Source organism: Podarcis tiliguerta (genome assembly GCF_965153285.1).
Source record: "Podarcis tiliguerta genome assembly, chromosome: 3".
Classification (NCBI taxonomy): Eukaryota; Metazoa; Chordata; class Lepidosauria; order Squamata; family Lacertidae; genus Podarcis; species Podarcis tiliguerta.
The window spans coordinates 16,181,522-16,202,952 of record NC_139536.1 but is presented as its reverse complement, the minus strand read 5'-3'; the positions used below and the strand labels follow the sequence as shown (position 1 = coordinate 16,202,952).

At 43.5% G+C, this 21,431-nt stretch overlaps 1 protein-coding gene and 1 long non-coding RNA gene across 10 annotated transcripts in view; one reads left to right on the top strand and one right to left on the bottom strand.

The window, feature by feature from the left end:
• The window catches only part of MAP4K3 (mitogen-activated protein kinase kinase kinase kinase 3), an 80,023-nt gene that overhangs the window by 44,664 nt on the left and 13,928 nt on the right, over positions 1 to 21,431 (top strand). For 3 of the 9 annotated variants that reach the window (XM_083433013.1, XM_083433011.1, XM_083433019.1), the window contains 8 exons: positions 2,651 to 2,709; positions 4,064 to 4,102; positions 4,351 to 4,407; positions 5,788 to 5,886; positions 7,490 to 7,532; positions 9,258 to 9,420; positions 10,354 to 10,466; positions 19,588 to 19,629. In XM_083433013.1, coding sequence (XP_083289139.1) covers positions 2,651 to 2,709; positions 4,064 to 4,102; positions 4,351 to 4,407; positions 5,788 to 5,886; positions 7,490 to 7,532; positions 9,258 to 9,420; positions 10,354 to 10,466; positions 19,588 to 19,629 — 615 coding nt within the window. The remainder of the gene's footprint in view (positions 1 to 2,650; positions 2,710 to 4,063; positions 4,103 to 4,350; positions 4,408 to 5,787; positions 5,887 to 7,489; positions 7,533 to 9,257; positions 9,421 to 10,353; positions 10,467 to 19,587; positions 19,630 to 21,431) is intronic. The other 6 variants (XM_083433017.1, XM_083433014.1, XM_083433012.1 and 3 more) reach the window with 3 other exon arrangements.
• Positions 8,386 to 21,431, bottom strand: part of LOC310674214 — a 31,049-nt gene continuing 18,003 nt past the window's right edge. Inside the window, exons 4-6 of the long non-coding RNA XR_014509432.1 lie at positions 19,893 to 19,997; positions 10,764 to 10,866; positions 8,386 to 8,727 (exon numbers count right to left, since the gene is read on the bottom strand). This is a non-coding gene — a long non-coding RNA (uncharacterized lncRNA). The remainder of the gene's footprint in view (positions 8,728 to 10,763; positions 10,867 to 19,892; positions 19,998 to 21,431) is intronic.

The window sequence follows — 21,431 nt, the reverse complement described above, 5'->3', positions numbered from 1 at the left end:
TCAATAGGATAGTGCTCCCCCTTTCCATAATCAGTTGGTAGCAAAGACAGATTTGTTGAAAAACCAGATTAAAATAGATCCAGAACTCAGCTATATTCAGATTCACCTGCAGTTCACCCCCTTCTTAAGCACCTTACTTAAAAAAAAGGGGGGGGGGGATATTTGCAACCATGCAACAGTTGTTTAATATCTCTAGGTCCAGAGTAGTCTCCTTCAGGAGGAGGCAATCCATTGCTTCTTCTGAAGTGGCTCTCACAGCACTCTGTAGTCCACCCAGTCAATCCCTCTCAGATTCACAAGGGAGTCGAAAGGGCCTTTGTCCGCCAAACAAAGTACAAAGTGTCCTGTCCACATCCTCAGACCATGCTCACTCATACTGATCCCACAACATGCACCTAGACGGTACTCTGGGAATCTCACCAGGATTCGCCCTAACTGCAGCTTCAAGTTCAGAGTGAATGTGAGCGATTTCTGCCCTCAAATATTTTTGATTCAATTTTCCCTTCTTACCCACATGCCTCAGATCCAAAAACATTTCTGAAATTGCCAAGTTCTGCATCACTCTAAAATAAGTCCTTTTGGAGTCACTCTCATTTCCTCCATAGTTTAACCCAGCATCCTCATTAACATTCTTGTCCTTTATCCATCTCACCCCTTGCCTCCAAGTAAACAGTCATTTATCACCAAGCTTTGTTTTCCAAACGTGATCTTAATTTTCTCTTTGCTTATAAAAAGAAAGCAAATCATATTTATAAATGGTCCTTGATAAAATGCTTTACTGGCCACTAAAAACGATGGCGCACGTTGCTTTGGCATGATGCATGGCTATGCTGGCTAGTAGTGGTAGTCCAAGACATCTGGAAGACACAAGGTTTTCTATAGCTGGTAATACATGGGTGGGTGAGTGGATTTGAAACAATACTATATAAGAAGTAGGTGGTGGGATTCATAAAGCAAGGGAATTACGGTAATTGAAAGGATCGGGATCCTTAATCTAACATTGGCTGAGGTTACTCAGATAGTTGTTTATTTTCTTGACATCTGATGGGATAGTGTTCCACAGGGCGGGCGCAACTACCAAGAAGGCCCTCTGCCTGGTTCCCTGCAACTTCACTTCTTGCACTGAGGGAACCAGCAGAAGGCCCTCAGGGCTGGATCTCAGTGTCCAGGCTGAATGATGGAGGTAGCGATGCTCCTTCAGGTACACAGGGCAAAGCTCCTTAGGCTGAATGTGTCCAAGTTAAATGTGCTCAAAGTTGTGGGCTTACTGTATACTACAAAAAAGCAATGTTGGACTAAAGCAGATATCATAGCTCCAATAACAATCCAGTTTTTCTCTAACCCCATGCCTCCTGGTTTGAATCATCCAGAAAGAATTCTAGCTGACTCAAAAAAGCTTTCTTGCTGTTTTATGACCATTTTCAAAGGAGTGTTGGAATTTTCCAAAAATAGAAGTGGCAGGCTACTGTAGCTTGCCTCTTTCTTTGTGTAGTTTATATGGTGGGTTTCTTTTTGAGAAAAGTTTATTTATTTGACATGTAGAGGTTTGGCAGGTAGAGCCTCCAGCAGATGATGACATTGTCCCTGCTGTGAAATAAGTGGTTGCACATTGACCTTGGTCTACTAAACCACTTATTAAAATCATTAGGACTCCTAAGCTTTTTTCCCACATGAAAGTTGTGGCTTCCAGGATTCTGAAGATATGTTTCTGTACTGCAAAGCTAGGATCCCTAGTTCATATTCATTTGCATCCATGGAGATTTCAGAGCCCTTGCACTGTATCTATTTTGAATTATGGTTGTTGGATAGTCGTACAAGGTGATCTCTTTACATTAAAATATGTTGGGTTGTGTACAATAATAGCCTTTCAGAGACTTTAAGGTTATGTGATCAAGCCACTATTGCTCATGGCATGTATGTTCATCTCTCCCTGCACAGATTTTGTGCATTTTGGGAGTAGCAATTTGAAGTAGGAGGAAATGAACTGTGGACCCTGATGACTCTCATAAATCTAAAGAGCTGTTTGATTGGATCCTGATTTCATTGAGCAGAGTTTGTCTCATTGAACTGGGCTTTCATGCCTCCCTACATCTCCTTAAAAATCTGTTTCTGGGGGGTTCTGTACTACTAGGAACAGTCTCCTGGGAATCTCAAGTGAGATATCTGTGCAGTGGAAGTTGCTTCCAGTACCAGTCACCACACAGAAGCTGCCTAAGGTCCAAATAGTTTACTGTTGCAGAAGATAAGGCTCAGTAAAACAGTTCTGGATTTGGATATATACAGCTTGTAGGCTTTTGCAGATACAGATATCTGCAAGCTGATACAGGTGCTTTCCTGCTTGCCCAGGAAACCTATGGCTATTGTCTGTATGCAACTGTGCAACAGAGCATCTCAAGCAGAAAATTTACAAATCTTGTATCTTTTCCTCTCCTTAAATGCACAGAAGTGTCATATTAGAAGTATAGTATTCTGCTAGTGAAATTTGAGGGAATCTGCTGTACAACATGCATTATTTGTATATGCCATGAAGCTATTTGTGGGACTCAAGTTTGTGTAAGAACAGCCGGAGCTAGTTAGATAATAATTATTTTTTTAAAGGGGGAATGCAATAAGATGAGACAGAGCTTGATGCTTTCTTTTCTCTCAATAGGATTTGCAACTAGAATATGGTCAAGGTCCCCAAGGCAGTTACTTCTTGGGTGGAAATAAGTGAGTATTTTTAGTAACACCATTATTTTTCTCCCACTACCCTCACCCCCAAATAAGCTGGCAGTGGTTTTTAATGTAGTTATCAATTTGATCAGGAATTTGATGTTTATGCAGTGAAACCAGTTGTACATTTACAGTAAAAATTGACTATTTAATCCGTATTTTGAGATACTCGAGTTGGATCAAGACTAAGATCTTGCAGAGGCTCCCTTTGGAAGAAGTGGGCAGGTGGTTTTTCAATTTCTCCTGAAGTTCCAGAGCCACCTCCTATATTCTGGAGTCTAAAGCAGGAATTGGACCTCCCCTTCCTCTCCAATGGAGCATCCTGTAGACAAGGTTCTCTAGTCCTGTAGTCTGGATTCAACCCAATGTAGCCTCATATATGGGTTTTTTGGTGTTGGCAGGTGTATAGCAAGGCAGCTTTATCGTCTGCATCTGTATCCACAAATGTGCCTATATGTGTGTATATGTAATAAATACATTTTTTTTATTGCATGTATATAGGCCACCCAATAACATATATTCTCTGAGTGGCCTCCAAGAAACAAAATACAGGAAGGGGGGAAAAAGCAGCATGAGAACTCTTAAGCCTGCAGATGTCACACAGCCAGGTTTTAATATCACAGATTATCTGAAGGCCCTGGGAAATAAAAAGGTCTTCATCTGGCATGCAAAAGGCCATAAAGATGGCAGCCAAATGAGCTTCTCTGTGGAAGCTGTTCCACAGCTAGGATGTCACCAATGAGCAGGTCCTAGAATCCACGCTTTGTGGAGGCACTTAGTTGGAGGTACTTGGAGCAGGTCTGCTAAAGAGGACCTTAAGGTTCAGATAGGACTAGTCTTACTGCCATGGGCTTCATAAAATACCTGTAAGTGAGGGAACACTTCAGAGAGAGTTCAATGATCCATGTTAAATTATTTTGTAAAAATAGACTTTAATGGTGCAACCCAACAAGTTAAGTCAATAGTTGAGAATTAGTGTAAATATGATAAAAGGAGGAGATAAGTACTTCTTTCTTATTCTAGGTTTTGCCAATATTTTCTTGTGGCATTGCATTATTTTAGTGTATGTTCTTATCCCCTCCACCCCCCCCCCCACATTTTTTTACAGCAGTAACTATAATTAAGATGAGCTGTGTCCACCCAGGTGCATTACTTAGCAGGCTGGTATACAGCTGAACACACTTTAATACACTTTAGGCTGAATAATTATTTACTTCAGACTGAAAATTCAAACAATTGATGTAATTTATTACACAGCTTACATTTGTCAGATCATATAAAAAGTGTGTCTGATTTTGTGTGCTTTTTGCTAAATGTGTCCAGTCGTTGAATTTTACTTCTATTTTTAAAGGAGCCTTCTAAAATCAGTTGAAGAAGAACTGCATCAGCGGTAATTCTTGACTTTCTTTCTCTCTTGATTGCGAAGTCCCTTTCCTTGTGCGCAGAACTGTATGTTTCTTGTATCTCTCACGGTCTAATGGTGCTTGTTTGGCTTACAGAGGACCCCTTGCTTGTCTGTCTTGCAACTGTGATTTGCTAAAAGAGAAGCTTTTTAGGATTGCAGATAACAAATCTTTTGATGGCTGAAGACAAGTTGACAATTGACATTTAGAAGTGATATCCTGTTTAATTCCTCAGGGGACATGTCGCACATCTGGAAGATGAGGAAGAAGGGGACAGTGATGACGCTAAACAGTAAGTTCTGCTAATCTTCAAAGTAGATCTGGTTCGTAGACAATTGAGAAATCTTGTTCAGTCTGTGTGTGGTTTATGATCACCCCACCAACACTTCTTGCTCCACAGTTTGGTCATCTTCAGACGTAACCCCGAACCATTGTTTAGTGTGACAGGAAGTAGCCACAGTGAGCCTTGGGCTCATGCATTCTTCTTCTCCATCCTCCTTTTGGCATGGCTGTAAGGAGAAGTTTGGAAGCTTTTGCTTCAAGTTTAGATTAACTGCAGTTTGCTGTGTTGCCTGCACTGGCCACATGTGTTTGATCATATCTATGGGTTGCTTGAAACAAACCCAACTTCATGCCATGGGCTATGAAGCAGGCTTGTTTAAACAAACCATAGTTAACTCGCGGAATTGATTTGCTTAAATTGCCCCAGTGAGAGAGAGAGAGAGTGATGACTAGATAGGACTCATGAAGCTAAAATTTTGTTTGGAACATTTATTTTAAATATATCACTAGAAGGCCAGTGAATAGAGGAGAAATAAAGAACAATATATGTAAGTAATGATTATTTGGGGGGGGGGGCAGGAAGAATTTGAAGCTATAACTTAACCTGTAAACTTAACTCTACTAAGAATAACAATATTCAATATTAAAATTAACTGCAATGTAACCATTGCTGTTAATTTTACATTGCCCCATCTTGTAACCATTGTAACCATTGCTGTTAATTTTACATTGCTCCACCAGCCCTCTATTTAAAACTTACTACTGAAACTTACATTAATCCCATTGCAATTTCACAGCAACCCACACCAGAGGCTTCTCTCCTGCTGCCTTAGATGAAAACATTGTATAACAGGAGCTGGTGTTACCAGCACCATACAGTGCTACCACACAGAAATAGCATCCTGGTACTTTCATTTGTGCTTATAGCCTACATCTGAATGTATCAGGATGCTATTTCCATGTGGTAGTACTGTATCTGAAGGGACATGTTTGGGAGCCTGATCCTGCTTGGACTTGCATGATGCGTTTCAAAGACCTTGCAGATTATATAGTAGCTGATACCATTTTTAGGATTGAAACAGCTCATCTGTCACTAGAAGAGTTCTGCCATTAGTTGAGGCAATATGTGATACTGATTTTTACAATATAATCCTATATATATCCTATTCAAGAGTAACGACTTTTACAGTATAACCTTATACGTAAATGCCATTGAGTTCAGTGGGGCTTGCTTCCATTAAGTGGCAGTAGAATTGCTGTGCTAATTTGTCGTCTGGTTGCTTTGAGCATTGTAGTTTAACACAAGAAAATCAAGCCTGTATTTTCAAAACCTGTCTATAGTAGCAATTTTATAAATGCAAAATATCATAAACGTGCTGTTATTTAACAGGACAATACTGGAGTTTGGAAAAAGAAAATCAAGGAGAAAAAATGTGATTCCCCAGCAATATGTAGGGAGTCCAATCAATACCATAAACCCAAACTCTGGGTAAATAAAATACTTCATCAAGAGTTTCCATTTCTGCTGGTATCTCATTTTTCTAAAGCTGGACTTTTGAGCAGGCTTTTCTTTGATACATAAGCCCATTTGGGGATAAATGGAGAGATTTAGGGAGTTGGGGCAAGAATGAGGCAGAATGCCTTCCTACATATTTTAATAAGTTAACCTTGGCTGTGGCCAAACTGAAATACAATATATATATATATATATATATATATATATATATATATATATATAATCAGAGGCAGAAATAATTGCATCTAGTAGCCTCTTAGAGAATATGTGCAAAGTTATTCATAGCACATCATTTTTAAAAGCCTGTCTCTTGTTCAGCATTCTGTTATACACATTTAAGTCTCACTGTTTTTAGTCGGAATTATAAATGGTATTGAATGTGGGATTGCCACCTTTAGAATTTCTCTGGCTAAACACAATCTATATAGCCTAATCTACCTTGGATCTCAATTTTTCATTCTGCCATAATCTACCTCTTTGAAATCAACCCCTCATACTATTGCCCCCCCCCCAATGATTGGTATTTAATTGTGATACAATGGGTTTTCTCAATAAGTGCTGTATTTCTAATTTCACTGTTTTAAGGGTTGATAGAAAAATGTTTACTGAAAATTCCAATGTTATGAATTTAAATCTGGTATGGGCAACTGGTTCACTACTGAGGGCTGCATTTGAAATATACCACAATCTGACATGGTACAGAAAATTTGCATATTTTAGTTACATGTAATGTAATTCATGCATCATCTTCATTAATAAATTAGATTCCAAATTGCAGTAGAGGAAGCATATCGCCTTCAAATGTGCAATGTCAATCCATTGTTCTACAAGATTAGTTCCATTGGCACAAAAGACTTCAGTTTCCTCTCCTCCCTCCCACCCCACCATGTGTCACCAAAATTTGCTCCAGAGTGTCCCCCAACCCCCAGAAGCTGATTTTTGAGAGTGTGCGGGAGACCGGCAGCAAGAGGGAAAGGAAGTTCCATAGCACAAACAGACGTTGATTGCTCCAGCAGATGCTGCCCAGTGGCGGAGGAAGAGGAGTGGGGGAGGGAGCGCAACTGCTTCCCCGCCTGCGCTGAGCGCCACCCCAGGACGTGCGCCATGCCCCTGCAGGTGGCGCCCCCCGTCCCCCGGATGTGTGCCAGCCCCACCCCCACCCCACCTGCTCCCCCCCCCCCCCGGTTGCAGGAGCATGAAGCTCTGCCACTGTTGCTGCCCTTCGATGCATGGATTTAATAATCATGTGAAAAACAATGAATTTGACTTGCCGTAATTGGCTCCCCTTGTTTCTGAACCCTGATTGCTTTTGCCATTCTTTTCACATTTGCCTGCAAGCATGATGGTGGAAATTACATCCGCACACACGTTTTTTAAAAAATTAAACTGGAGTTCTGAGGAATCTGTCAAGAACCCATGGGCCACCTTAAAAATACAAAGTTTTTATATTGCCCACCCCAGTTTAGATCATTTCAGTGGCACCCTCTTTCTCTCTATCTTTATGTATGTAATGAATATCTAATTTTTAAAATGATCAACGAACCTTTGTAGTTCATCCTTGTTTTCCCTCTTGTAGCTCAACTATGAAGGCTAAAGTGCCACCACCTTTACCGCCAAAGGTAAGAGGGGCTGTCACTACTTGCAGGAAATATGCTTACTGGCCTAGTTCACATGTAACACCTCTGATCTCATAAACTTCGGTTCAAGAAAATATATGCCTGCACATTCTCTCCTTGCCCCTACCCTTTCAGCCCCACTGCAGGTGCCTGGCTTTGGCAACAATTTCTGGTTTCTTAAATCATTTTTCCGTTCTTTCCAAACTAAGAAACTGGCTTGGGCAACTAAGATAGCTTCACTTGAAAGCAGGAGAGAGATTACTATAATAAACGATGGTTTGTTAACATCTGACAACCGCTGAACCATAATCTTATGTCAGATGACTACAAACCGTGGTCAGTTTTTAAAATGGAAATGGAAGTCAATGGGTGGAATTCAGCTAATACAGATATTTCATCTGTGCTAGTATATTAGCTTGCCAGTTGGAACGATCCCTCCTTACCACATAATGCTGTTCTGGGGGTTCTCCCAACCTTCCCCAGACCTTATCACAGGGGAGGCGCAGGGCAAGGGGGAGGGAAGCCCTGCTGTGTAATTGGAAGCCCTTGTGCAAGGCATCTGCTGACGGGTTCATTAGGTGAATCTCGCCTGTTCCTTCAGATCTTCTCCTGGCTGCACCAGAAGCCAGAGTGGAGGTGCTTGAGCCCACTTGTGGGTAGCCATCTGGGTTTATTTTGATTTTAATCTGATTTTAATCTGTATTTCAGTTGATTGCTGAATTTATGTTTTAATGTATTATATATTTAGATGTTAGCCGCCCTGAGCCTGGTTCTGGCCAGGGAGGGCAGGAAATAAATAAAAATTATTATTATTATTATTATTATTATTATTAGACACATTAATGTATTTTTTTATTTCATAAAATTTATGTGCTGCTTGACTGTTAAAACACACAAACCTGAATGCAGTTTACAAAAAGAGGAAAACAGTAACGTTATCAGTAAAAACATCTGAATACAGTGATAGTTTCAGTTGCATTCTCTTTTAGCAGTCTGCTTTGCCAAACGGTTTCCCCCAGTAGTATACATGCTGTTTTTTAGCCTACTGAAGGGCAGTTATCGTGGGTTGCATCCAGTTCTGTCCCCTCTCTATTCATGGAAGGCGTCTGTCAGGATCACGAGGGGAGCAGTTTTCAGCTCCTACTCCTGCAGCCCCTGAAATCTGCTCCAGAGGTTTCCCCAGCTCTTCATAGCAGATCTAGAGAAGCAGGGAGAAAATCACCAAAAATTACTTTCTTCTCTGTCTGTTGACAGATAGCTTATGTCAGTGGAGGGAATATAATACATTATTAAGTCCCTCTTTTAAGTTAATTCTATTTGGCTAATATGCAGGTGATATATGTGATTTTAGAAAACCATAATCTGATTTGCACCTTGTCCAAAAACAGACTGAAGGCTGTTTTACTGATGTTTTCAATTATGCTTTGCAGATTATTTAGTTAGATTTTATTGTATTTTATATGTTATGAGCCACATTATATTTTATGAAACAGCAGGTTATAAATTTTCAAACAAATAAAATAGGGATGTTTTCTGTAGACTTTTAGAAAGCCTTTCATTTCCAGCTATGAAATTTCAGCTGAAGAATTCCTTATACGTGGCTCCTGTTGGTTCTTCATTTCTACTGTATTCTCTGAACACATTTTAATGACTTGGCATGAAAGTTTTAATATGAAGGTGATGTGATATGAATTCAAAAACATGGACTAATAAATTTTATAATTTCAGCCTAAATCCATCTACGTACCACAGGAGATGCATTCTTCTGAGGATGATAATCAAGGAACCATCAAAAGATGTCCTGTTTCAGAAAGTCCTGCAAAATCAAACACCCAAGTACCACCCAGACCACCACCACCTCGGTTACCTCCACAGAAATCTCATGCTTTAGGTAATGTTGATGAATTACAGATAATTCACAAATTCTTTAATAACAGCAATTTAATTTTGCCTTCTTCAGTACATATCCCAGAATTATTCTTAAATAAGCATGTTTTGCTCTGGTCAAGCAGCAGAAAATGCACACTTAAAAAACACACCCCTCTTTAGATTTTAATGGTGTCTCTCCCCCCCCCCCCCAACCTTCTTTAAGCCGCTGGACATGGAAATAAATTCTAAAATTCTAAAATCATGTTTATCAAAACTATGTACATGTCTGTGATATGTTGTACTGATGTGTGTCCAAACTACAATCATTGAGGACTACGGAATTCTGCCACTGAAGACTTTCACAAGGCTTAGGACAAAAAACAGCACTTCCACCAGAACAGAATAAACTTTATTCCCTTCACTGGTATCCCCTCATGCTTTCCAGACTTGTCCCTCAGCCCCAAAGTTCAGCATGAACAGATAGGCCTTGCAGTACTTCTGAACATGTTCCAGCTTGGACTTTAGTAAAATGGAGTCACAATTGCTCTTCATGCATTTAGTGCCTGAAGCTGAGGCATAGATGACTTAATGAAGGACATTAAGACTTATGGGCCTATTTAGGCCTGGTCATTTCCCCCAAACCGTGTCCATCTGCCGTCATATGTGACACCAGTCTTAGTTGAATCGGCTATCAGAGTAAAGTTGAATTGACTGTCTTAGGGAGTTCCCAACTGAGAACTTCCCAGTATAGCCAGTGGGTCTGCTCTCATTACCGATCAGCTTATAGGTGCTGTGATTGACAGATGAGCAGCCCCACCTGCTTATGAAGGTTGGCCCAAGGGATAGGGCAGGTAAGGGTTTGGCCACCCTGGATGAAGCCAATACCCTTTGGGAATCTTACTAATTGTAACGGTGGTTTATGCTCTGTAATGGTCTCTGAATTTTTCTTGTGAAGGTAATGGATTGAATTCTGTCCAGACAAATGGCGACAGAGAAGGATCTCCCCATCAAGAGCTAAATGAGAATAGACACACAAATCTCTCTAGAAGAGAAAAGAAGGAAGTTCTGGTAGGTAACGCTCCATTTGCCTGTTTCTGTAAAGCGCACGGGAAAGCCTCAAAATGAGCATGTCGCGTCCTGGTTTACGTGTGCTATATATTTGGCATCTTCATTCACAATATTTTGTAGTATGTGCATTGGAGCACCTGGGTATGCTAGAAGCTTTTGGATGGAGGTGTCTATGTGTAAAATTAAGCAGTGTATTGCCACCTAGGCCCAAGCCATGAATCTATATGTGTCTGAAACCTACTTTTTCATCTTCAGGGACTAAGCCCTTCATGAACTCAAATGACAGAAGGGAAGTACCTGTTCCTTCTGTGACCCAGGCTGCTGTTAGTCTGAAGGAGGTGGCCCAGAAACTAGCGTGTTTTACCACATACACAGGAGCCCAGTATTGGCACCTCACTGCCTGTCCAAAAAACCCCAACATATCTTAAGATATTCAGAAAGGAATAACAGACAAGGCTAGATCTTTTCCAAAAACATGGAAATGCTTCAGTGCCTGGGGAGGAAAAGAGGGGAACACTGGAAGCTGGAGAGTTACGGAAAAAATTGAAAGCGAGGAAGAATATACTGTTGTGGTTCGAGGACCCGACCCCCGCCCCGTGGAAATGAACACACAAGGACACGTGATATATGGTTTATGGGCATGAAAAGGCCACAACTTTATTGGTTACAGCAGTGAAAAAGGTATTGGCTTAGGCATTGGATGTCCACCACAGGGGTTGAATCACCAGGGGGGCGGAGCCTGTTGATGATAATACAACTATAGGCTCTCCCCTGACGTCACCAGGGGTCGTGCCATGGCCTCCCGCCAAGCAGGCATCGGACGGAATACACGACCCCCAGATTCCTTTAACGGAATACCCAAAATTGAAGGCTTAGGCCGATGGCCACACCTAGCCTTCCCACACACCATAACGCAATAATCCAATGCCTAACCTACCCACCAATACCACAAAAGTTGTGACGATTGCTACGAGGTAGGCGAAAAAACCTCATGGCCTACTGCCATGCGGAAAAACTCCTACCAGGCCCCCCGACTAACCAGGGCGACCAACCTAAGGTCCATAGCAAGGCCAATACCCTAAGCTAAAGGGAGTGGAGGGTGGGTGACTCTCGGCGAGACGGAGTGGAAAGAGGCTGAGGAGAGGGCTGGCGCTGCAATTTGAACTTGGCTGACCACACCCCCCAGCGGCACCCGATTGGGTGCCGGTTGGTGGGAGGAGCGCCAGCCAGGGAACAGAAAGGCAGGGGGCTGAGCCCCCTGCTGTGGGCGGTGCTCAGGCTCCCGTCCACAACCACTCCCCTCTCTTTCAGGGAGGAGAGTCTTTGTGGTTCGAGGACCCGACCCCCGCCCCGTGGAAATGAACACACAAGGACACGTGATATATGGTTTATGGGCATGAAAAGGCCACAACTTTATTGGTTACAGCAGTGAAAAAGGTATTGGCTTAGGCATTGGATGTCCACCACAGGGGTTGAATCACCAGGGGGGCGGAGCCTGTTGATGATAATACAACTATAGGCTCTCCCCTGACGTCACCAGGGGTCGTGCCATGGCCTCCCGCCAAGCAGGCATCGGACGGAATACACGACCCCCAGATTCCTTTAACGGAATACCCAAAATTGAAGGCTTAGGCCGATGGCCACACCTAGCCTTCCCACACACCATAACGCAATAATCCAATGCCTAACCGCCACCCGAGCCAAAGGCTCGCCGCCAATACCCTCACAGCTGCAACCAATCCCTGACGCTACTGATGATGCTGTCAAGCCACAGGTCATTCCCCAGGTATGAGAGATGAACCCCGTCATCTCTATACAAGTCCATGTTGCCAATCCGAATACGATCATGCACAATAACTTGGCCATTCCGACAGCGCACCCAACGGGACACGGCCCGGTTCAAAGTCTTTCTGATTTTCTCCACGGCCATACAACACTTCGCCCCTCGCCACACAATTCTCTTCAGGAGGGAGGACCAAAACACGGTAGTCCCGGGACACAAGACAGCAATCTCGCCCAAATCAGTTCTTATACTCCATGACAAGTCCGCCGTACTCCTGGTAACGAGGTCATTCTCGCCTAGCTGGACAATAAGGATGTCAGGGGGGCCGAACAAGGCCACTTTCTCCCGCAACATAGGCATAAGCTCCTGCCAACGCATGCCCCATTTCATGAACCAGAAACAGCGGACTCCCGGATGTAGGCCAAGATTAACAGTGAGGCCGGAACTACACGCCCTTGCACGGGCCCAATGGACGATACTGTGGCCGCAAATCCACACGATCTTTTTGGCAGCAGCTGAGGATGAAAAGAAGAAAGCGACAGGTAAGTGGGGGGGTTAATGTAATGTAATCTAGCGGATATAGGCTTTATATGCATCAGATTTCCACCGGCCCATCTCCTTAATCCTATCCACCGGCAAGCCCAAATGAGCGGCTGTTGTTGCAGCGCCGATCCGAAAGGAGTGCGCTGCGTAGTCTTGGGCAGGTAACCCACAGGAATCAATGGCTCTGCGGAGCACCCTCGTGAATTGATGCCTTAGAAGCGGGGAACCGTCTAGGTGGACCAGAAGAGGACCCGGGCCGGGAGGCCGGAGGTAGAGAAATCGTCTGGTGTCCTTTACCGGACATGGACCCGACTCCGCAGAAGCTACCAGGTTCACAAACACCCCCCTGCCGGCCTGATCTGTTTTTGACTGGCGTATCCTGAGTGTCATGGACGCCTCTGATAGCTGCACATCGTCCAATAAGAGGCCGCGCGTTGAGCCGTTTGCGCCAGCCTCGGCTACAACCTCGCCCACCCGTAGGGCGCCGAAAAACGCAATCGAATAGGCGGCGGAAAACATGCGGGCCTCATACTTGGACCAGCAGATGGATTTTAACTTTGTGCGGATTTTGGACAATAGCGCATAAGAGATCGGCTTACGGCCCCCAGCCCGTGAAGGTTGAAGCCTGCTCCAGCCCTTGATAGCCCTGCGGACTAAGAAGTCATTGCACGGGTCAGAGGAGAATGTAGCTTTGGAGAAGAAACTAATGGCAGCTACATGAATCTTTAAGGTTTTGGGAGCTCGGCCCAGGTCGTCTAGGTGAGAAAGATATCTTAAGACGTCGTCGGAGGACGGTGGCACGCTAGGAGCAAGCCCCGATGACCCGGACCTGAAACCCAGGAAATCGCACCAGGCCTTCTTATAAGACCTGAGGGTGGATGGTGTGACGGACGCCAATACTCCCTGTATCACTTTGCGTCTCCAACGTTCCACAGGTGCTCCGGAAAGGGTTCGGGCAACAGTTGCGCTCCAGGTGCCAGCGACCGGAAGCGAGACATCTGAAAGCGAGACAAGGCATCCGCAATGTTATTATTGATTCCTGGTACAAATTTGGCAGAAAAGATTATATTATACTCAAGGCACCGGAGGACGAACGACCGCAGAAGGGCCGCTACCCTTGAAGATCGAGAAGACTGCCTTTCCAAAATCTTTACCACCGCCTGGTTGTCGGTTTTGAAGCACACCCGACGGTTTTGGAATTCCTGCGTCCAGATGTGCACCGCGACCACTATCGGAAAAAACTCGAGAAAAGTCAGGTCTCGCGTGATAGCCTCACCCTGCCATCCTGCTGGCCACCGCTGAGCACACCATCACCCCCTAAAGTACACACCTAAACCTAGCGACCCTGCCGCATCCGATTGGACCTGAAAATCTGAAGTTAAGTTAAGAATATCCTGCCATAGCGAGACTCCACTATAATTATCTAAGAAGGTCCCCCAAACCTCCAGGTCTTCCTTGACCGATTTCGGGAGTCTAACCCTGTGGTGCGGATGATTGAGGCCTACTGACAGCCTGGCCAAGCGGGTGCAGAAGGGGCGTCCCGGGGAGATCACCCTGCAAGCGAGGTTAAAATGACCTAATAGGGACTGGATCTGCCGAAGGGTAATCTTTTTTAGCAGAAGGGTGGGCCGGGTTATTTCCCTAAGGCTGTCAATTTTTTCCCTACGTAAGCGGGAGGATTGAGCTAACTTGATGCCCAGATACGTGATGCAAGTAGTGGGTCCCTCTGTTTTCTCCGCTGCGAAAGGAACACCCAAGTCCTGCGCCAAGGCCGCAAAGGCCTCCAGCAGTGAGGCGCATTCCCCGGAGCCGGACCTCCCCATGAAGAGAAAGTCATCCAAATAGTGTGTAACCCCAATGGAATTTGTTTTAAATCTTAAGGCCCAATCCCAAAAAGGTGCTAAATGTTTCAAAAGCCGAACAGGCAACAGAGGAGCCCATTGGCATGGCCTTATCCACATAATATTTACCTTGAAATATGCACCGGCAAAAGGCGGAAAGCCGATTCAATATCACACTTCGCCAAAAGCGCCCCTTGACCAAAACTCCTGATCAATTTAACCGCGTGATCGAAGGTGGCATACTTCACCGAGCATAACTCTGGTGGAATGGCGTCATTTACTAAGCCGCCCTTCGGATAGGATAAATTGTGAATGAGCCGAAATTCCCCGGGCTTCTTCTTCGGCACGATGCCCAAGGGCGATATATGCAGGTTTGGGAAGGGTTTTTGTTGTTGTTGCTGTTGTTTTTGTTTGTTTTGTTTTTTGTGTGGTGTGTGTGTGTGTGTTTTGATACTGTAAATGTCAGGTTTCAGTTTCACTCTAGCTAGAAATAACTGCTACATATGCAACATGTTCTAGAAGATTGCCAAAGGTGAGCTCTTAGCCAAAGCGTTATCCACTTCAGTGAAGTGTTAATTCTCACAAAACTAGCAATTTGTTTACTAACTATACATGTTCCCTAATATGGTTAACGGACTGAAATTATGCGATTCCGACTGTTGGGCTTAAAGGCTTACTAGATTCTAGGATGGAGGACAAAATCATTATTGTACTTCTTTGCAATTTTGCCCACAGCTGCCCTGCTCATTGGGAGAACAGGGAATGGATCTGGAACACTTCAAAGCTCCCATGTGTCTTCCTGTTTGGGCTGTCATTTTGTTAAAGCTGTGGTCTTGCTCTTGTAGTTGATCTGGGAGAAAAGGCAGGCTCCCCAGGAAAAAATAATTCCTGTATGAGGTGTTATGGAATGATACATTTGGTTGCCTAATAATCTCAAAAGGGGGGTGGGTCTGGGAAGGGGTGCCTCTGTCTGGAGACCAAGCAGGGGCTAAGTGGCGGCCCTGTTGGGTTCATCCCATAGTGTATGCCATAGTGTGACTCCAGAGGCAGAGCTAGCTGCTCTGGCACCCAGAGTGGCACACATGGTGGGGTGGGGCTAGCTACCCATGGGGCGGGGCGAGCGTCCTTTCCCTTACTGACTTCTGATTAGTAGAGTCCTTCGCGGTTAAGGAGCCAACTACTAGGATTCTAAAACCCTCTGAGAAACCCTTCCAAAGATAGGATGCTGCACTTCCGTCCGGATGGATGGACAAGTGGTTGAGGAGAGGAGAAAGCTGAATTTGAGAAAATGCTAGACCCAGAAGGACTTTATTGATGGTTCCCTGCTGCGGGGGTTCGTCTGGAACTAGAGTGGTGAAAGCCCCAACCTCCCCGAAAGAGCCGCTTCCCTTTGTAACACACTGTGACTGGGTGAGCCCCTGCACATCTCTCACACTCGTGCGGGTACTTACAAGACTGCCATTGGCATTGCCCTTTATTGAATTACCCGCACACCTTACGTTTAAATCCTTCTAAGGTCCAGCTTTCCAGTGCGATACACCTCTGATGGCTTCTTCTCGCCATAAAGGGCGTAAGCCATTCTGACTCGTCATCACCGGCTGATGAGGTGCCTGATTCTGGAAGCTAGACCCAGGGCTGCTTATTCTGCAAAGAAGAACTGGAAGCCACCTGGTTATTGATACGGGCTGGCAGCCTCCACGCAGGCGCCCCGATGCGGTTCTGAAAGTCAGTCGTCACCGAGCAAGGCCGAGACCTAGTTTGCACAGCCGCCGTTCCTGACTGAGGGCTTGGGCCTGCACCTGGGTTGCTTAAAGGCTGACCACTGGTTTGCGAAACAAGGAAGTAAGAAACACAAGGCAAATAGAACTAAAGAATAGCTAAGAGAAAGCGCTGCTCATAGTCAGCCATGAATGATCTGAAGGCATTGAGGAAATGCGAAATGAGTTTGGGTTCATTATTATGACGGTCGCCAGCTGCAGTGTGTGCTGGTGCTGCACCCGTGCGCTTCCTCTTGGGCACCATGAGCTGCTCTGTGCACTAGTAAAATGCGCCTACTATTTATTTTGTCACTAATTACTTTATTTTATTTTAAATTTAATTTTCATTTATTTATGTATTTATTTAATATTATTAATTATTATTATTAATTATTATTATTAACTATTATTATTATTATATTTATAATTATTTATTATTATTATTATATTTATAATTATTTATCATTATTATTATATTTATAATTATTATTATTTATTATTATTATTATTATTATTATTATTATTATTTATTTTTCAAATTTATTTTATTTATTATTTTATTTTATTATTGTTGTTGTTTTTAATTAGTATTAATATCACCAATCAATTAATAACTTGACTGTAAATAAATGTTAGTAAACAATTATTGGGCATCAATAAAGTTCAGAGCACAGTTGATGAATTAACTATTAATCAATAGTATCTCAATTAATAGCCAATGGGTTTATAGCTATGAGTAGGAATTACTATTATCAATTGCTCCGCGTAAATGCTGACAAAATGAACAATAACCAGCAACCTTGGCATTATCAGCATTATGCTCCAACCAGTTGAGCTATCCAAGCTCTTAAGTTGCCCCTTTTAAATGATAGGCAAATCTAGGTGCAAAGCAATGCCAAGTAATCAAACAGAATTGAAAATAACTGCTTACAAGGAGATGCTCAGAAGCTGCAGCCAAAATAAGAGAAAAGGAAATCAATAAGATTCCACACCAGCGGCCATGCTGGAGAAACTTTATCAAACAAAGGAAACTTTGCCAAACAAAGAAAAGTAAATCTTTGCCCACAAGGTCGGCTCAAGACCAGTTGAGGGAAATAAGGGTGATTAAACAGACAAAAGACTGTAATTGGTCAAACTGCTGGTTAGTTAAACTGACAATGCAACTAGAGCTGCTGAACTGCCAGGTGCATAAAGACAATGCCTCCCAAAATGCTGGTCACTCAGAGAGCAATCAAGCCTGCCCCAGCAGTTGAAAAACCTGTCTGGCAACTGTGATTACTCAGGCAAGAAGCAAAGGAAACTCCAAAGACCAATGTATCTCCTGAAAGGGGAGGGGTGGGGGGAGGGAGGAGGGGTGGAGGGCGGAGAAGGAAAGTGGGGGGGGGGAGAGTTGGGAGGGAGGAGGGGTGGAGGCAAAATGAACATGCGGGGCAAGGAAAAATCTTTTTGAAGAAAAGGAAAAATAGATGTCCTTACAGTGAGCCGAAATGAAGTGGAAATATAAACCTGGACTTTTCATTAAGGTACCATAAGCCGTAACCTTTGTTGTTGTTGTTTAAAAGTGGTTTTCTTTAGGGAGCCTGTACTGGCAAGTGAAGCCAATGACAAGAACCAGGCAAAGGCACACCTTCAAAGGTTCTAAACGTATAAACGTGCCGTGCTGAGGAATGGTTCCCTGATCAGAAACCCTGAATTGTCCACCCCAAGCCCTGCCTTATTTCTATCCTCCAAACATCAAGCGAAGGGGGGGGGGTGGCTTAGAGAAACCAAGAGGGGTGAGGTTTAAGCGTACAGTCTTTCCCAAGCCCCGGCAGCCTTTAAAATTTACAGGGGGCTCCCGATTTAAGTGGTACCAATGGAAGGGATGGCAAGGTAAATTAAACCCACGGTAGAAGAGTAATGAATCAATAAACGGCAGGCACAAACACACGCTGCAAGCACACACACACACACACAACTTAAAATTAGAAAGGAACAGGAAAAGGAACCCCGAGGATCATCTAGTCCAACCCAGGCAATGCAGAAATATTCAGCTGTCCCATACAGGGATCAAACTTGCAACCTTGCCATTATCAGCACCATGCAGTCACCCAGACCAGCCACGCAATTGGACAGGCAAGGGCAATAGAGGGGAAATGTACAAGCACCCTGGCCAAAAATTAAAATAAAACGCACAGCTACCAAGCAGAGGCAGGGAAGACAAGCAAGGAGACAAGGGAGAAAGAAAGATGGAGCCACACTCACACTCAGACCTCACCGGGGGCATGTGCTGGGCAGGGGAACAAGCTGCAGCTTAAGAAAGGTAATTCACACTTAGACCGCACAAACAAATCAAGCAGCAGGGGGGGGGGAATGGAAGGTTAAATGTAGGTTTTTACATGGGAAAAAGAGGACACAGCAAGGCAAACCTGGATTTTTAAAAGCAGTAAAGCAATGAGCGCACGCAAGCCTCCTAAAGTTAAAAGGCAAGCCTCCACACACACAGACCCCCCAACTCCAAACCTCGTGGCTCTTCCCTGTGATGACTGTGATGACTCCTAGCTGATGACTCTCGGCGAGACGGAGTGGAAAGAGGCTGAGGAGAGGGCTGGCGCTGCAATTTGAACTTGGCTGACCACACCCCCCAGCGGCACCCGATTGGGTGCCGGTTGGTGGGAGGAGCGCCAGCCAGGGAACAGAAAGGCAGGGGGCTGAGCCCCCTGCTGTGGGCGGTGCTCAGGCTCCCGTCCACAACCACTCCCCTCTCTTTCAGGGAGGAGAGTCTTTACTGTGAAGCACGTCTCCAAATTTGGATCTGGAACAGGGAGATCATTCCTGAGGTTGCACTGAGCTTTGAAAGTCCTGTAGAACTGCACCAATAATCTCCAGCCACCTTTCCATATCCAGACTTGGAGCGGAGAGGAGCAGCGGTGCATTGCTTTTGGCACTGGATTGCAGAAGCTCCAAGCTTGCTCTCCAGGTTACAGCAGGAAGCAGGGGTGATCTTCCCCATGGTTAATGCTGTGGAGACAATCTGCAGTCCTCCACAGATCCAGCCTGGAGAGCAGGGCTGGGATTCCTCTCATCACATTCACCATGGCAAGCGAAACTGGGGGCTCGCAGGTGCATGTGTACGAACCCTGCTCCTTCAGTGTTTGTGTCACCAATATAGCTCATCTTTCAAAGTCACAATTCAAATGTGCATTTTTGTTTTCCAGAAACCAATTAGTAACGGTCTTCCTCCTACACCAAAAGTGCATGTAAGTATTAAGTTTCACATAGGATGATTTATTCAAAGTATCTTAAATTCTGTCTCAGGGCATTGTTGACTACCTTTTATGTTAAAGATTTAACCCTCATACTCAGTGTTATATATATTGAACTGCTAGAATGTAGCTGAACTAGTTTTGGAGTGACAACTTCCCCATATGTGTATGGTGCAGCTCTTAATAATAATAATAATAATAATAATAATAATAATAATAATAATTAATAATTAATAATATAATAATAATACACTTACTAGGCCTTCTGCCAATTCCAATTCATGCTATTCTGTTCAAATATAACTTATAACTTCTTGTATTTATTCATTGTCTTGTAGATCAGGTATAAGTAATTTAGTTGTCTGTAGATGGGGTAGATTGTATGAGGCAATATTTTTTACAAAAATGAGTTGAATTTATATTTCAGCTATAGTTATATTCTTAACTAAATACAGTTACTGAATCTTGAAATGCAGCATTGCACTTTTATCACAGAATTGGACTTCAAGGGAAGAACGATGGAATCCCATTAGTTGACTTCAAAATTAAATACCTCTTACTAAGTCTGTTTGAGCCATAGTATATCCTTTTATGCTAAAATTCCTTCTTAGAAGAAAATTGGGCCTCCAGTTTGAAGAGTCCACCTAATTTAGCATATTTTGATTACTAGAAATGTCGGAGAGTAGGCTAGAGAACTCAACTCGCTGTCAAATGCAGTTTCGGTTTTCATTCCTTAAGGGACAACTTGCCCTACTTTCTTCTGCATAGCTTATAATACTAGGCTGAATGTTTTGAGACTGCAGGAGTGGATTTTGTCCCTGACAAAGTGTGATCGTTCTTAGAACTTTCAGTTTCCTTCTAAGTTTGTGGAGGTATTAACACAAGCAAATTCTAATTCTTACACATAAAATAAAATTCAGGTCAAAGGCTAGCTTTTCCTCAGTATTGTACTCGAAGAAAAATTGAGAGCTCTTCAAGCTTTTTGTCCTTCCATAGCTATGCACAACATGCTCTTCACTGCAAAGTAAAGTGAATGGCTGGATCAGGAGAACTGAGGATTGAGGCCAGGTCCCCATTAAAAATAATACCTTAAGTGGGTTTTGTTTTTTCCTTTCGTCTGTTCCTTTTTCTATTCCAGAGGAGCAGTGGGAACTGAAAACTTGTGCTTAATGGTTTTTCCAGAACTCATGTTATGTACAAATAAAATATATACCTAAGATGCTTTCTTTAAAAACCGGGTTTTGAATTTGCCTACTTGTAATATTTGATTTTCATTTGCTCCTTGGAATTGTCCACAGAATAAGTCAATTAAACAATGTGACAGATTAGAAATCAGAGGGGACGCTGAGACTGAGTACCCCATTCATTTTTTAACACAAGTAGTATTCCTGAGTATTTCAGGAGCAGGTTAGTTGGCAACTAAGTGGAGTTTCCCTGTATTTAGTTAGTTATGTACTTCAGTCCTTTCTCTGAAGAAGATTCCACCTAAACATTAGGAAGAACTTCCTGACAGTAAGAGCTGTTCGACAGTGGAATTTGCTGCCAAGGAGTGTGGTGGAGTCTCCTTCTTTGGAGGTCTTTAAGCAGAGGCTTGACAACCATATGTCAGGAGTGCTCTGATGGTGTTTCCTGCTTGGCAGGGGGTTGGACTTGATGGCCCTTGTGGTCTCTTCCAACTATATGATTCTATGATACTTGACAACTTTGCTGAAGAAAAGGGGAGCTTCTTCTCAGGTGGTATACCATCCTCCCCTTCAACATTTAGAATAGTTCACTTAAGGTTACTACTGAGCCAA